Source organism: Arvicanthis niloticus, chromosome 3, assembly GCF_011762505.2.
Source record: "Arvicanthis niloticus isolate mArvNil1 chromosome 3, mArvNil1.pat.X, whole genome shotgun sequence".
Classification (NCBI taxonomy): Eukaryota; Metazoa; Chordata; class Mammalia; order Rodentia; family Muridae; genus Arvicanthis; species Arvicanthis niloticus.
Window position 1 is genome coordinate 74,959,126 of NC_047660.1, and position 15,081 is coordinate 74,974,206.

General features: G+C 44.1%; 1 protein-coding gene across 1 annotated transcript; it reads left to right on the top strand.

Moving 5' to 3' along the window:
* The first annotated feature begins 875 nt into the window (after nucleotides 1-875).
* Nucleotides 876-14,776, top strand: Vdac2 (voltage dependent anion channel 2). The gene is made up of 10 exons (XM_034498054.2): nucleotides 876-1,306; nucleotides 1,490-1,548; nucleotides 2,621-2,689; nucleotides 3,718-3,767; nucleotides 7,317-7,469; nucleotides 7,564-7,616; nucleotides 8,010-8,237; nucleotides 10,011-10,161; nucleotides 13,308-13,365; nucleotides 14,395-14,776. The coding sequence occupies exons 2-10, from the start codon at nucleotides 1,515-1,517 to the stop codon at nucleotides 14,484-14,486; spliced, it is 888 nt and encodes a 295-aa protein (XP_034353945.1). The 5' UTR covers nucleotides 876-1,306; nucleotides 1,490-1,514; the 3' UTR covers nucleotides 14,487-14,776.
* The last annotated feature ends 305 nt before the right edge of the window (nucleotides 14,777-15,081 follow it).

A 15,081-nucleotide genomic window follows, 5' to 3' on the forward strand; every position in this document is an offset into this window, starting at 1 on the left:
AGATGAAGGAATTGAGGTCCACGGGCTACATTATTTGAGTTTATTGAGCCATCTTCTGTATGGCTGACGTGTGTCTGTGTATTTCGAATAGTGTCTACTGCTGCTCTTCACCTTACTTCGTTGAGACAGAATCTGTTACAGAATTTAGAAAACACGGTTTGCGGGCCAGGTTGACAAAGAGCCCCAGTGACCCTCTTGTTTCTATTTCTGGAACTACTCTTGGCTTTTAATATGGATGCTGGGAATCCGAGCTTAGATCCTCTTGCTAGCACAGCAAGAGTTCTTACCCACTGAGCCTCCTCCCAAGGCCCAATTTCTATCTTTATTAGCTTGTAAATTTCTTCTTTTTAATCTGTTTGCCTCCCTCTGTAGTTTAGCCTCAATCTAATTGTAATCGTAATCTTTCTGCCTCCCAAGATCTGGGACTCCTGGTATAGGCCCCAGGACTGGCTGCTCCCTCACTCTTCTTGCACATCTAGAGAATCTGAGAGCAGCAGTCTGATGACTGGTCAACATGTACAGTTCTTCCCACTTCTCTCCGGGCCTCTCAACCAGGGGACGCCTATCTTCCTACTGCAGTATATGCTTCTGTGCGTGTGTGAGTCCATACCATATATGGGTGGAAAGGAGCCTTCAAACCACAACCCTGAGGCTCTGAGAGAAATGCCCAGAGATTGGCTCAAGTTTGTTCCCTTGGATCCCAGCCTAGCCCCAGCAGGGGGAAGACATTGCGGTGGGTGGTGAACCAAGACAGGAAGAGCACCGGGACTGCACTCAGGGAGAGCGCCTCACCCGCTTCAACCCAGACCTTAAGTCCAGCTCTCCAGGCTGAGAGGATGCACGTGACCCTGCAGAGCACATCACCCCGCCCCGTCGCGACTCGCGTGGCTACTCCCATCCTGACCGCGCGGGTGCCGTTGCGCCTCCTCCGCCGTTCCCCGGTCCTCGCCTCTGGGGCTGCCCTGGACATTGCCTGACCCGAGGCCCGGCAGCTCCTGCTCGCCCCGTCCCTGCCGGACGGTCTGAGACAGCTCACCCAAGGAGACCGCCCTGCTCTCGACCCACGTGGTCACTCCGGAGCAGGTGGGAGTGGGCAGCGGGCGGCGCGGCAAGGACAGGCGCGGTAGACAGCCCGGGCGGCCGCGGCGGGGACCTGGCTGGGGGAGGCCAGGCTTGCGGCGGGGCGCAACGGTGTCTCCTTCACTTCGCCCTCCAGCCGCGGTGGCTGCAGCGGAACTTCCAGATAGCGGAGTGGCCTCAGCTGCGAGCCGAGCGGTGGCGGCAGCGCCCCTCAGGACACCCGCAGGTACTATGGCGCCCGCCTCTTGCCGAGTCTGGGACCCTGGGGCGGGCCGGCCTCCTGAGTGAACTCTGGGCGGCCATAGTCCCCTAAGATGGCCGCAGCGGCCCCGGCCCCTTACTCTAATGTCCGAGATCCCTAGTGGACCCTTTGACCGTCCCCTGACCTCACTTCTTGTCCCTTCTACAGATCACCTTTTCCCCGCGACTTTGCCATGGCTGAGTGTTGTGTACCGGTATGCCCACGGCGTAAGTAGCACAAGAGGTGTTTGCGCGATGGGGCGATGGGGCTGCGGGGCGATGGGGCTGCGGGGCGATGGGGCTGCGTTGTTCCTCTTTAGAAAACCATAGTTGGTCCCGTACATGCCTGTAAGGACTTGGGGAGTTTGCTTCTTTGCGTGGTCCCTAAGTCTTACTGCCGCCTCTGTTGAGGGACTTGGTGTTGGGCTGTTGGGTTGCAGATAGGGGGCTCGCGCCTGGGGCGTTGGTCCTTGGCCGCACCCACCCTTGGCTTTTGGATGTGTCATTTACTAATGGGAAAGCAAAACTAACAGCTAGTTGTTGAATTCCATCTTGGGGCGGGGGGAGTTAGATCAGTCACTTTGCAAGAGGAAGTAGTTCTCACTGTTTGCCTGCATGGATCCGAGTGCACTACAAGGTCATTACACGTGTTTCTAAGGGCGTGGATGTGCTCCGTAGAATGAATGAGCTGCTGCTGGGGCTCAGATTCCTTGCCCTTAAGCCTCACTTTGGCGGAGGATTTGGGAACTAGTATTAATGTGTTTAAAGTGCCATTTGATATTTAGTTGCTGTAGACACTTGACTGGAACATAGATGGTTGTTGTTGGTTTTTTTGTTTTTCTTTCCTTGTGTCTCAATAAGTCAGTTCCCAGAGTGTTGGTTTTGTTTTTGGAAGTCCTTCCAAGAGACTTGCTAAGGGAGAATGCCTAATCTTAAATTTTAGTTTTTATCTCACTTAAATCAGTCAATCACCTTAAGTTTTGGCAACTGTGTGTACATTTGTACTAGACCTCTGAGGTTGGAGATGTTTAGAAAGGCTTCCCCCTACTCTTTAATATTGGTAGAAATGTTCCAGGTTTGTATTACCACATAGCTATTTAGAAATAAGTTTTTGTTATAGATGACTATACAGTAACATTTACTGTAGTTCTAGTGGCATGAAAAACAACTCCTGTTGGACTGCTTGAATGTGAATATTAGCAGTAGATCACAGGCGGGTCACATTAACTGTACAATGTTTCTTTTTATTAGCAGTAGATCACAGGCGGTCACATTAACTGTACAATGTTTCTTTTATTAGCAATGTGTATCCCTCCACCCTATGCCGACCTTGGCAAAGCTGCCAGAGATATTTTCAACAAAGGATTTGGTAAGGACTTTTTTTTTCTTATAATTTTAACATAAAAGAGAAAATGTATGCTTGGACATCTTCAGAAAAATGAATTGCTTTGCTTTTCTAGACTGAATATCCTGCTGCCTTCATGCTTCTGCCAGGTGCATGTGTTGTACCTCAGTTTCTTAGCCTTTCTTCAGGTCACAGTTGAAAAGCTTATTCTTTTTATTTTGTTTTTTTTTTTTCAAGACCAGGTCTCTCTCTGTAGCCATAGCTGTCCTGGAACTCAACTCTGTAGACCAGGTTGGCCTTGAACTCCCAGATCTACCTGCTACTTGCCTCTACCTCCCAAATGATGGGAGGCATGTACCACCCCTTACTCCCCACCCCCTGGGGGTGAGGGGGAAGCTTATACTTTATTCTCTTGGATGACAGTTGAGGCCATGGCTGCCTGCAATTACTGTTTTAATTTTGTGGTTGTGACTCTTGGTAGATTGAAACCTTAAGAATTTGGGCTTTTTAGAAAGTGAATTTTTGTGTTTTCTTGAATTGTATTGCATATAGCACTACCTCTTGCCTTTCGGTGATACTTTGGGATAAATATCCTAGTGTGTTGCCATAAACAATAGGCTAGTCTGAGGAAGTGATTTTCTCATCTAACATTTAAAAATGGTTTGAAGCCGGGCGGTGGTGGCGCACGCCCTTAATCCCAGCACTTGGGAGGCAGAGGCAGCGGATTTCTGAGTTTGAGGCCAGCCTGGTCTACAGAGTGAGTTCCAGGACAGCCAGGGCTACACAGAGAAACCCTGTCTTGAAAAACCAAAATAAAATAAAATAAAATAAAAAATAAATAAAAAAAAAATAAAAATGGTTTGAAAGGGGTGTGTCAGGAAGTGGAGCCAGTTACTCTCACCTCAGTAGAACTGACTGCTTGTAAAGTGTTCATTCATTTGCTGGGCATTTGTACATTTTTGTCCCCTGGACATTGGAATTATGTTAACTGTGAGTAGTGGGTATACATCTTTTCTGCAGAAGAATCATATTTTTACTCTCTGTTTTTGAAGGCTTTGGGTTGGTGAAGCTGGATGTGAAAACGAAGTCATGCAGTGGTGTGGTAAGTGATTGATACGTTTTCATGAATCTCTTAATTCTGTAGCCAGCTGTTTTCCCTTAAAGAGGCAGAAGTCAATTTGTTTTGAATGATTTATGTGTAATCTGATTTATTGGCTTTGTATATGATTTCTGATTTTCACGTGGTTTTGTTATATGCCTGTATTATGTATATGTTACTATTATTGCATAGAGAAGTTGGGAAAGCCATTGGTTATTTGGGACTATTTACTCAGGTGGATAACAAGCTTGAAGGACACAGCCCGTTAGACTCCTGTAACCCTTTGTTTTAACACCTGTCAGCGTTCTGGGCTTAACAGTAACTTGTTTGTTTGACCACAGTGAACATTTAGTATAATGGCTACATTCTCACAGTCATCCATGGAGATGTCTGCATGTTTATCTTGACTGGAATATCTCTACAGAATCTACCATTTTGATAAGCACTGATCCTTCCCAACTATGGTTAAAAAAGGGATAAAGTAAAATAATTGTATACTTTTTTTTTTTCTCTGAAACTTGAAGATTGGAGATGGCTGTGTAATGTATATGCTAAACTATGATTGCTCAGTACTGTATGCATGCTGCTCTGCACATAACTGGTATTAAAGTTGTTTGTGATGGTGTTTCTTAATGCTTAGACTAACTGTTACATTTATGGGTTTTATATTTGTCTTGTCCTGTGGTTTCTTTGGTCTTTGTGCAAAGAAGTCTAGTTATTTGGTTGTGGTTGAATGACTGACTTGGTTGGATTAATAGATTAGAGTATTAGGTGACTGTATTTTTTTCTCTGTCGTTGCTGGAGGTTGAACCCAGGGCCTCCCATCTCTACTGCTAATGTTTATTTTCAGTCTACTGAGTTTTAAATGTGTTTGTGCATGCATGTTGTTCTAAACTAAAACACACCATGTTTGCTTTAAAAAGTTTAAGACTGGGAGTGTAACTTAGTGGTAGAGTGTTTACCCAGCTATGTATGAGGTCCAGTGCTACAAAACAAACAAAAACACTCTTTCTATTGGAAAGACAACCTTAAGTTAAAGGTAATCAGAGAATTGGGTCAAACACTGGATTTGTAAATGAAAAATTCTTGTTGGAAAGGAAAGCCTGATGGTAAAACAGAATTAGGGAAAGTTATGGAAGTAAGTTTAAGTTCTTGAAGGATATATAGGAATTGGATTAAAGAGGAGATGTTTTGTTTATACTTTTGAGTAAAATTGAATAGTCATAGGACTGATGCTGTACTATGCAAACCTATCCAGAATTAAGTTCTTCTAAGGTCCTTTGATTTCTCAAGCTGCAGAGATGTTCAGGCTACCCAGAATGTGAAAGATAAGTCCCTAGTGATGGAGGAAATTGCTTTATTGTTGGTGTCAATTCAACCCACAGGCCAGTGTTGGCCTTGTGTCTTGAGCATTCCTTGGCATACGTTAGGCTGGTTCTTGATCTCAGGGACTGATGGATGGTAGTAGGTAGTGCTTGAGTAATTAATTAATCATTGTCATGCAGGATTAAAAACTGCTGCCCATACACATTTCCCGTGTAAACTGTTGGAAGAGCATGGTTCATATGTATTTAATGTTATCTTGTTGATGTGCTTGTAGAGCTACAAAGCTTTCACGTTGTTAGTTCAATTGGGTTGTGCCATAATAGGCTATGCTGTACCTTTGAGAAAACAAACCTACCTCCAAAATATTATTTTGTTAGCTTTTCAAGACAGGGTTTTTCTGTGTAGCCCTTGCTGTACTGGAACTGACTCTGTAGACCAGGCTGGCTTTGAACTTAGAGATCCACCTGCCTCTGCCTCCCAAGTGCTGGGATTAAAGGCGTGTGCCACCACTGCCTGGCAGTGTTTGATATTGCTTAACTGTACAAGTATGGCAATTTCTGATAAACTTAAAAAAAAAAGACAGAAACAAAAAACAATTTTAGATATAACTTTAAAGTGGTTAGAGTGTAGAGACATTGATACAGAAACCATAAATCAGAACTCTGACAGGCTGTTGTAAGAATTACATTTTATCTTAGGATATTTTATCTACATGCTGTGCTTGGTAAAGAAAGATACTTTGTTCCTCTAGAAAATTCTAAGATATAGTCTCCTGGTGTTCCCGCTTCACCTGGTATGCTACAGGGGATTGGCAGATCTTTTTGGTACAAAAAGATTCATTTATTTTTAAATAAAAATGTTTTTATTTTAGGTGTACGAGTGTTTGCTGCATGTATATGAGTGTGTGCCTTGTGCCAGCACTGTCAGATTCCCTGGATCTGGAGTTACAGATGGTTGTGGGTGCGGGGACTGGAATTTGGGTTCTCTGTAAGAGCAGCAAGTGTGTTTACTCACTGGCCATTTTCCCAGTTCCAAGCCTAAAAGCTTTTTATGGTACTTCATATTAATCCCTGTTTTAATTATTTTCTCTGCTAACATGTGATGTATGATACAAATCAAGTGTAAAGGAATCAGTAAAGGTCCTACACTTCACTTTTAAAAGAACTTAATGTTATTCCTGTATGGTTTTTGCCTCCATGTGTATTTGTGCACCGTGTTTGTGTTGGGCCCACAGAGACCAGAAGAGGGAGGGCAGTGGATACTGGAGTTACAGACTTGTTAATCATCTTGTGGGGTGCTAGGAACCAAACATAGGTCTGTACAAGAGCAACAGTGTTTTAACTACTTAGCCAGTTCTCTATCCCCTCCCACTGCTTTAAAAAAATGAAAATATGGTGAGTTGGGTGAGGTATGTTGGCAGGCAGGCACCTTTAATCCCAGCACTAGGGAGGCAGGCAGGTCAGGCCAGCTTTTCCTCCTCAAAGAGAGGTCTAGGCCCCCCAGCTCCACATAAGTGAGACAAAAACAAAAAAAAAAAAAAAAAAAAAAAAAAAAACAGCAAAAAGACAAGATAAATTGTTTGGAAAGGCAAGAAACCTAGTGAAGATGCATCTAAACAAAGCAGAGGGACTGGAGAGGTGGCTCAGCAGTTAAGAGTGGGTGCTGCTCTGGTTCATGTCTCAGGACCCACATGGCCAAAAATTGCCAGTATCTCCAGTTTCGGGGAAATGAGACCACTCAGGTCTTTCATAGGCCCCTGTACTTACATACACAAATTAAAGATAAATCTTTAAAAAGGAAAAAAAGAAAAACAGAATATGGACTATTAAAGAATTTGCATTTTACTTATTTAATGTTTTCACAGTATTTTGTGTGTGGATTATGTGTATGCAGGCACATGTGTCACAGTGCACATGTGCAGGTTAGAGGACAACTTGCTGGACTCAGATCTCTCTTTCCACTAGGTGGGTTTTAAAGATGGAGGTAAGGATCAGACTTGGCAGCAAGCCTTTACCCACTGAGCCACCTCACCAGTCCTGTATACTTAGTCTTTATTGACTCATTTAGCATGTAAGGGACATTGTGGTGGCAGTAAGTTTGTCGGGGCTGGCTTGTCACTGTTCTGTTTGCTTAGGAACTAGCACAGTGAAGGGCTGTGTGTCAGTGGGGCAGTGGATTCTTCTGTGCTTAGGAGAAGGTTCATGAAGCTGTTTATTGTCTTGTTAGGAATTTTCAACATCTGGCTCATCTAATACAGACACTGGTAAAGTTAGTGGGACTTTGGAGACCAAATACAAATGGTGTGAGTATGGTCTGACTTTCACAGAGAAATGGAACACCGATAACACTCTGGGGACAGAGATTGCAATTGAAGACCAGGTAGTGTTTCCAGACTTGCTTTTGTGTTACTCTTTATTTTCATATACCAAAAAGGAAATATCTCTGAACATGAATTCTTTTTCCTCTGAAATAGATATGTCAAGGTTTGAAACTGACCTTTGACACCACCTTTTCACCGAACACAGGGTAAGTGCTGGTGTTTCGTGTGTGTTGAGCTTACATGCCTGTCTGCTCAGGAAAGGAGCAGCTGTTTCAGTGCCTCCCTCGCTTGCATCGTCATTGATTTTGCCTTTGAACGCTGCTCACCACTGCCAGGGGCTTGCTTTCAGAAATGGCCTCTTCATTGTGGCCGTGCTTGTTACTGTTTCTGAGGCTGTTTGTGACTGCGGGTTGTACCCAGCACTTCTGTGGTGGGGCAGTCCTGTCATCCCGTGTGGGTTGTTTAATTTATTTGGCTGTTTTTAGCCCTATAATTGTCACACTGCAGTTTGTTTAAATCTGTTTCATGCCCACCATGCAGTTATATGTATAAGTCTTTGTCATTGGCATCCATTTCAAATCAATCTCTTCTTTTTCCAGAAAGAAAAGTGGTAAAATCAAGTCTGCTTACAAGAGGGAATGTATAAACCTTGGCTGTGATGTTGATTTTGATTTTGCTGGACCTGCCATCCATGGGTCAGCTGTCTTTGGTTACGAGGGCTGGCTTGCTGGGTACCAAATGACCTTTGACAGTGCCAAGTCAAAGCTGACAAGGAGTAACTTTGCAGTCGGCTACAGGACTGGGGACTTCCAGCTACACACAAATGTGTAAGTTCCTTTACAGGCTATTGAGGTGCAGGTTCTCAGAAGATGGTGTGTGATGTCATTTCTTTTGATCTATTTTTAGTTTGAAGGATTTCTGTTGCCATGGGTGGTCCTCAGAAGCATGTGGTATGGATACTGAGTGCATGCCCATGTCGCCAGGTTTGGGGTGTTTTATGCCTTTAAAAGAGGCATAAACTTGGGAGGCAGAGGCAGGCGGATTTCTGAGTTTGAGGCCAGCCTGGTCTACAGAGTGAGTTCCAGGACAGCCAGGGCTACACAGAGAAACCCTGTCTCAAAACAAAACAAAACAAAACGAAGAGGCATAAAGCCTTGGCAGGCTTCTATCAGTGCCTTCTCTGACAAAATGACCTGAGTTGGCGGGGTGTGGGGTCCTGGGTTGATAGGATTGTCTTAACATCGTTACTCGTGGTGCTTGGCGACACCTTTAATCCTAATTTGGAAGGCAGAGGCAGCTGTATCTTTCTGAGATTGAGGTCAGTCATGTTAGTCTATATAGTGAGTTTAGGCTGGCTAGAATGATGTAAGTTCCTTTCTCAAAAAAGGGGAGCAGGGTATGACATTTTACCCAACTCAAGTTAGATAATATAGAAAGGACTTAACTGTTTTTTCTTTGACAAAACTATATTTCTAAGAGATTTATTTTATGTATATGAGTGCTCTATCTACATATATACCCGAATACCAGAAGAGGGGGGCATCAGATCACATAGATGGTTGTGAGCCACCAATGTGGTTGCTGGGAATTGAACTCAGGACCTCTGGAAGAACAGCCAGTGTTCTTAACTGCTGAGCCATCTCTCCAGCCCTGAAAATAGTATACTAGTAAATAACAGGAGCACAAAAGAAAACTTTCTCATAATCCTACCAGCTAGACACACAGTCTTAAAATTTTTTGCATGTGTTTATCTGTTTGTTATAGCACATTCTTGGAGGTTAGGGGAAATTGAGTGTCCCGGGGATTGAACTCAGGTCCTTTGGCTGGGTCCATAGGCAAGGACCTTAAGACCCAATAAAACATCTCTCTGCTCCTAGATAACAGTTTTTAAAAAACGTCTCTTGTGCTGCCCTTCCTGACACTCACTATGTAGATGTATATGATCTTTATTTATAGTTTGCTGCTCACTTATGTGTATGTGCACGTGTGTGTGCACGTGTGTGTGTGTGTGTGTGTGTGTGTGTGTGTGTGTGTGTGTGGTGCTGCTGGGAGTTGAATGCAGGGATTCATCTGGGATCGGCAGCAGTCAGTCATTGAACCACAACCCCCACGTGTATGTGAGTGTGCATGTTTGAGGGAGGGAGTGAGTAAGCGAGTGTTCTATACCTTTAATCCCAGCACTCCTGAGACAGAGGCGGAAGGATCTCTGAGTTTGAGGTCAGCCTGGTCTACATAGTGAGTTCCAGGACAGCAAGACCATATAAAGAGACTCTGTCTTTAAAAAAAAAAATAGGTGGGGGTAGAAGGATTGTGGGGAAGGAGTGTAGCCTGGGCTACAGAGTAAGACTCACCCTGTCTCAACCACACCAGAAAAGACTTTGCAGTTTTCAGTAGAGCTTTATAGACCAGCATGAGCGATGTCATCCTTCCCCACCCCTCAGCTCTAGGGAATGAACCTAGGGTTTCTGGCATAGGAGGCAAGCATTTTACTGTGTTACCTGCTCAGTTCTAGTGGTAGCTTATACCTACTACAGCATTACCCAGTGCCTTAGAAGTGGTTACATTGTCTATTCTAGATTCTAATTCAAAATATCTTATAGAAATAATGGGACAGAATTTGGAGGATCAATTTATCAGAAAGTATGTGAAGATTTTGACACTTCAGTAAACCTTGCTTGGACATCAGGTACCAACTGCACTCGTTTTGGCATTGCAGCTAAATACCAGTTGGATCCCACTGCTTCTATTTCTGTGAGTACATCTTGGGCTTAGGGTGGGGTTTTCTGGTTGTGGGAATTACTCTGGGTATATTGGATGGTGTGGAAAGCTTGCCTGGGTCACTCAGTCCACATTTACACATGTACTGGGGTTGGAATTAGAGTGTTCCTTTTCTTACGGAAATTGTGATAGAGGTTTGACTTTCAGGTTAGATCACTGTGGTGATTTGGATGAGAAAATACTCCCCTCCCCAATAGGCTAATGTATTTGAGTGGGTGGTCTCCACTTGCTGAGAATGTATTAGGGTTATTGGAGGAGATGGGGGCAGATTTTGAGGTTTCAAAAGCCAACCATTCGTAGTGCCTCATGTTTGTGGATCAGATGTAAGCTGAGCTGCCTCTCCAGCACCTGCCTGCCTGCTCCCATGCTTTCCACCGTGATGGTCATGGACTCATCCTCTTGAATCAGGAGCCCCGAATTAAGTGCTTTCTTTATAAGTTACCTTGGCCATGGTGTCTGATCACAGCAATAGAAAAATATAACTAATAATCATAGAATAGTAATTGATAAAAGAAAAATAACAACAATCACAGAAGTTCACCTTACTTTGAGAGCTGCTGAATTAGTTTGGCTAATATCCCTGAGCCCCCAAGCCTGCCTAAGCTCCAGGTAACCAGCATGTGGAGCCTTAGGTGGCTTGTATTTTTGTTGGGGAATAATAGTACTGTCTTTGTCTTTTTATAGTTTATGAAGTACCTTCAGATTTTATCTGAGAGGTCACTGGTCTAACACCATTTTTACAGGTGAAGAGACTGGACTTTGGCTGGGAGAGAGGACTAAATATTACTGTTGGAGGTGGGGCAGGGTGGGTAAAGCCAGGACTAGACCCAGTGTTTTGACCTTAATCCTGTCTAGGGTAAGTAGAATATCTTACTCGGACTGTTGAGCCTAAAAACCTGCACCTCCAGGACTTCCTCCCCTCTGCTAAAGGCAAAGTTAGATGGCCACTCTGGTCTGACTCTTGGCCCTTTCTCCGGTTTCTGTCTTCAGTCATAGTGCTTGAGATAGAAGAGAGTGTGCTGTGAGGGGCAGGGAACTGGCTTCCACTTCTGGCAGATCAGCAGCAGTTACTGTGTGTCAGGGACTGTCTGTACTATGTACTAGGGAGGAATGGAAGTTAAACAGGAGAGTTCCTTCTGTTACATAAAGTACTCTTGATCCCCAAGGACAGTATGTTTTGATACCTTTAAAAAAATTATTTTATGCATGAGTACTCTTACCTGCATGTACACCTACATGCCAGAAGAGGGCATCAGATCTCATTACAGATGGTTATGAGCCACCATGTGGTTACTGGGAATTGAACTCAGGACCTTTGGAAGAGTAGCCAGTGCTCTTCGCCACTGAGCCATCTTTCCAGCCCTGGGTTTTGAAGTCTTAAGCTGTTAATGTTTTAGCCCTATCTTTTGCTTTATGTTTAAAGATTTATAATCAGAGATGGTGTAAAAAGTACCCAGAATGCTTTTCTCTTTGACCAGCCAGTGGCGCATCTGTGTCTGGCTGCACTAGATGAAGTACTCTTGCCAGCATACTGGTCTCTTTTACATTGTGTTCTTGACAGATGTTTGCTTGTGGCACCATGACAGATGGTATGTCACCCAGCAGAAACACCTTTCAGCTCACAGTCATTGTGGAAACAAATACAGTATTCCTACCCAAGTAGAGCTGCTGATGCCCCAGTAGAGTAGCACCTAGAAGCATTGGTTTATCTTGTGTTACCTTACATATAACAAGAATAGAGTCCTGAATCATTGCATATCTGTTCTCACAGCATACTGTTCTATTTATACATGTAGCCCCAGGATGCCAAAGAACCCTGGAATCTGTAATTGAGGGGAATGTGGCGCCCCCCCCCCCCCAGGCATATTTATCCATCCTGTGGCTTGCAGGCTATATTGTGTCTTGTACAGCTATGAAAGGCCTAGCACATTTGTAGGTAAAAATGTCAGGGTACAATGTAAACTGTGGGTACCTCTGTTAGCTTAGTGAAGATGGTAGCCGAGGTAATGGAGAACTGGTGCTGGAAGGTATGCAGGTTGTGCACGCCTGTTGCACCTGCCCACTGCACCCGCCCAGCAGCCCTTTGGATCCAAGAGTGAAAGACATACCAACAAACTTTGATATGCTTTAACTAGCTCAATGACTGGGCATATCTAAACCTTTCTGCGGCTAGCACACATTTCCCTCTGTTATTCCTGGCATAACACCTTCTGAATCTATGTTGTATCTTTGCTGTCCTGTTAGCTCTGGGCAGCCCTCTGCCAACCCCCATAGGGCTGCTTTCTCTTTCTGCTTAAGTTGCTGGAGGATTTTTCTTCTGCAGCTCTTAAATCTCATCCCTTTCCCTCTGAGTCATGGTGATTCTCTTCTCTTCCCCTTGGTCCCTTGCTCTCGAAGTCTAAAACGTCCTGCCCATCTCCTTGCCCAGCCATTGGCTGTATGGCAGTTCTCTATTATCAATTGAAGGCAGCTGGGAGCAGGAACTCTCTGGTCTGGAAGCCAGAGTAAGACAAAGCGTTAGAACCAATTCCCCATATGCTGCTTAACATACTTGCTCTCCAGCATTCCTCTCAGCTCTTGAAGGTCTGTGACCTAAATCCTAGGTTGTCAAAGTACATAAGGAATCGATAAACCATGCTCCTTATCAGGCCCCAACTAGTTACAGCAGCTTAGAGGGAAGAGCGAGGAAGTAGTCTCATGTGTGGATCTAAGCCGTGAGCTTATAAACTCCTCACGGTGCATTTCAAAGGTGGCTCTCACCTCTAGTGAGTCTGATAGGTGCCATCAGCTACATATTTACTTGTTTTTGTGAATTTCACAAGGGTGAGCTTTTTTTGAGTGTGTGTGTGTGTGTGTGTGCATGTGTGTGTGTGTGTGTGTGCTGTATGGATCATGTGGGGGTCTGTATACACATTAAGGTGTGTAAAGTCTGTTGTTGAGCTCTGCTGGCAGTTTGATTTTGAGTTCATGTTTAACATTTAAGTGGCACTTGGTGTTTACTTAATACATGATACTAAACTTTAGTATCTCACTGACTTAAAGGCACAGGCTTCATAGCTCCATGATGGGGCTACCCAAGAACTTTGTCTCCCTTCAGAAATGTTTTTCTCTCTTTCTAGGCAAAGGTCAACAACTCTAGTTTAATTGGAGTGGGCTATACTCAGACTCTCAGGCCTGGTAAGTATCTTTGATAAAGAAGGATTGTTTTACAGTCTCCCCTCCCCTTAAAAAGATTCATTTATTCAAGTGTATGTATGTTTTGTCTGCTTGTATGTCTGCACACTGGAAGAGGTCATCTGATCCCATGGGATTACAGATACAGATGGGTGGGTGCTGGGAATTGAACTCAGGACCTCTGGAAGAGCACCCAATGCTCTTAACTGCAGAGCCATCTCTCCATTTGTACATTATTTTCAAGATTACAGTCTTAGTTTATTATTTTGTGACCCTTTCAAGCCTCACAGCTTCTCACACCCACCCCTCCTCCTTCCTCCTTATAGGGAGTGGCCTGCTCTGAAACAGCATGGCTGCCCTCACGTTAAAAACCCCACTCATCACCATTTAACCATTATGTAGTTCCTCACTGGTGTCTGAATATTGTCTCAGGTCAAAGGTCTCTAATAATGGATACCAGAGCAGTTCCAGACTTGGGAGTGGTCTGGGTCACATGCAGATAGATTCCCACCCACTAGGTCTGAGATGGAGAATTTGTATTTCTAATGGGCTCTGGAGCTCACAGCTGCTTAGAGCAGTTGATCAACAAGGTCCGAAAGCCCTGGCAGCCCAGCTTTCCTAATGGGTCGCCTGCTTCTCCCACCTAAGTTTTATTTAGACTTCTAAAACCTAAAGAAGAGTGACTGAGCACTGAAGGGGTCAGTTCCTGATACACTAATCTCAGATGAGGACTGACTGTGTGGTTTCCCACTGGTCCCCAGGTGCCGCCTCTATGGTTCAGTTGTGATCTGGTCTTCAGGATTATTTAGTCTGGGCAGTCCAGTGGACATGATTTTTAGGACATTTTTAACTTGTCATTTATTACCAACCTTTCTGTGCCCTCAGATTACATTTACCATCAGAGTTTTTAGCATCACTGTTCATCCTGATGCTCTCTGCTGGCTTGAGTCAGTATGGAGACTGCATGCTGAGGAAGGGCCTGGCAGGGCTGAGTGCTTTCAGGGCCGTCATGGTGGTTTGCTTTGTTTACAGGTGTGAAGCTGACACTATCTGCTCTGGTAGACGGGAAGAGCTTTAACGCTGGAGGCCACAAACTTGGGCTTGCCTTGGAACTGGAAGCTTAATCCAGTTAAAAGAAACCTCTGGGAATGGATATCAGAAGATTTGGCCTTAATATATTTCCATGCAACCAGCAGGCTCCCCCTTCCCCCCCAGAAGGTGATCACATCAAAGGATGATTAAGCAAGAGCTGTATTTTAAATATTTAGACAGTCACCCGTTGGCTGGTTCCTAGTTGGATGGTTATCTAGTTATCAGTGCTGCCGTCGTGCGGCCTCCTATACATTATTTAAATGTATTTAACTGTTAAATGTGCTACCCACCAATGATGAAATAGACGTTTATGAAAACCGTGCCATGGTGTGCATGTTTGTTTTATGTTCCTTTTAACAGTGACTATTGTACTGAATGAGATGGATCAGTGGATGTTTTAAGATGAGGTAAAAGATTTTTTTTTTGTTATATTCACCCATCAGTAGAATTACTTTGGTAACCCCAAACATGACAAATTATGAATAAAACAAGTGTACATAAATAATGGCTCACGTATGTGCAGTTACAGATTGCCAGCCTAGGGTCTAATCTTCTTGGTAAATACTTTTTTCTGGTGAGCATTTTGCTCTTTACCTAAACCTGTGCAACCAAATTCCCTGTGTCCCT

Coding starts and splice junctions, on each gene's coding strand:
- Vdac2 (XM_034498054.2), top strand. CDS start 1,515: ATGGCTGAGTGTTGTGTACCGGTATGCCCACGGC. Junction 2,690..3,717: donor TATTTTCAACAAAGGATTTG/GTAAGGACTTTT, acceptor CTGTTTTTGAAG/GCTTTGGGTTGGTGAAGCTG. Junction 3,768..7,316: donor CGAAGTCATGCAGTGGTGTG/GTAAGTGATTGA, acceptor TTGTCTTGTTAG/GAATTTTCAACATCTGGCTC.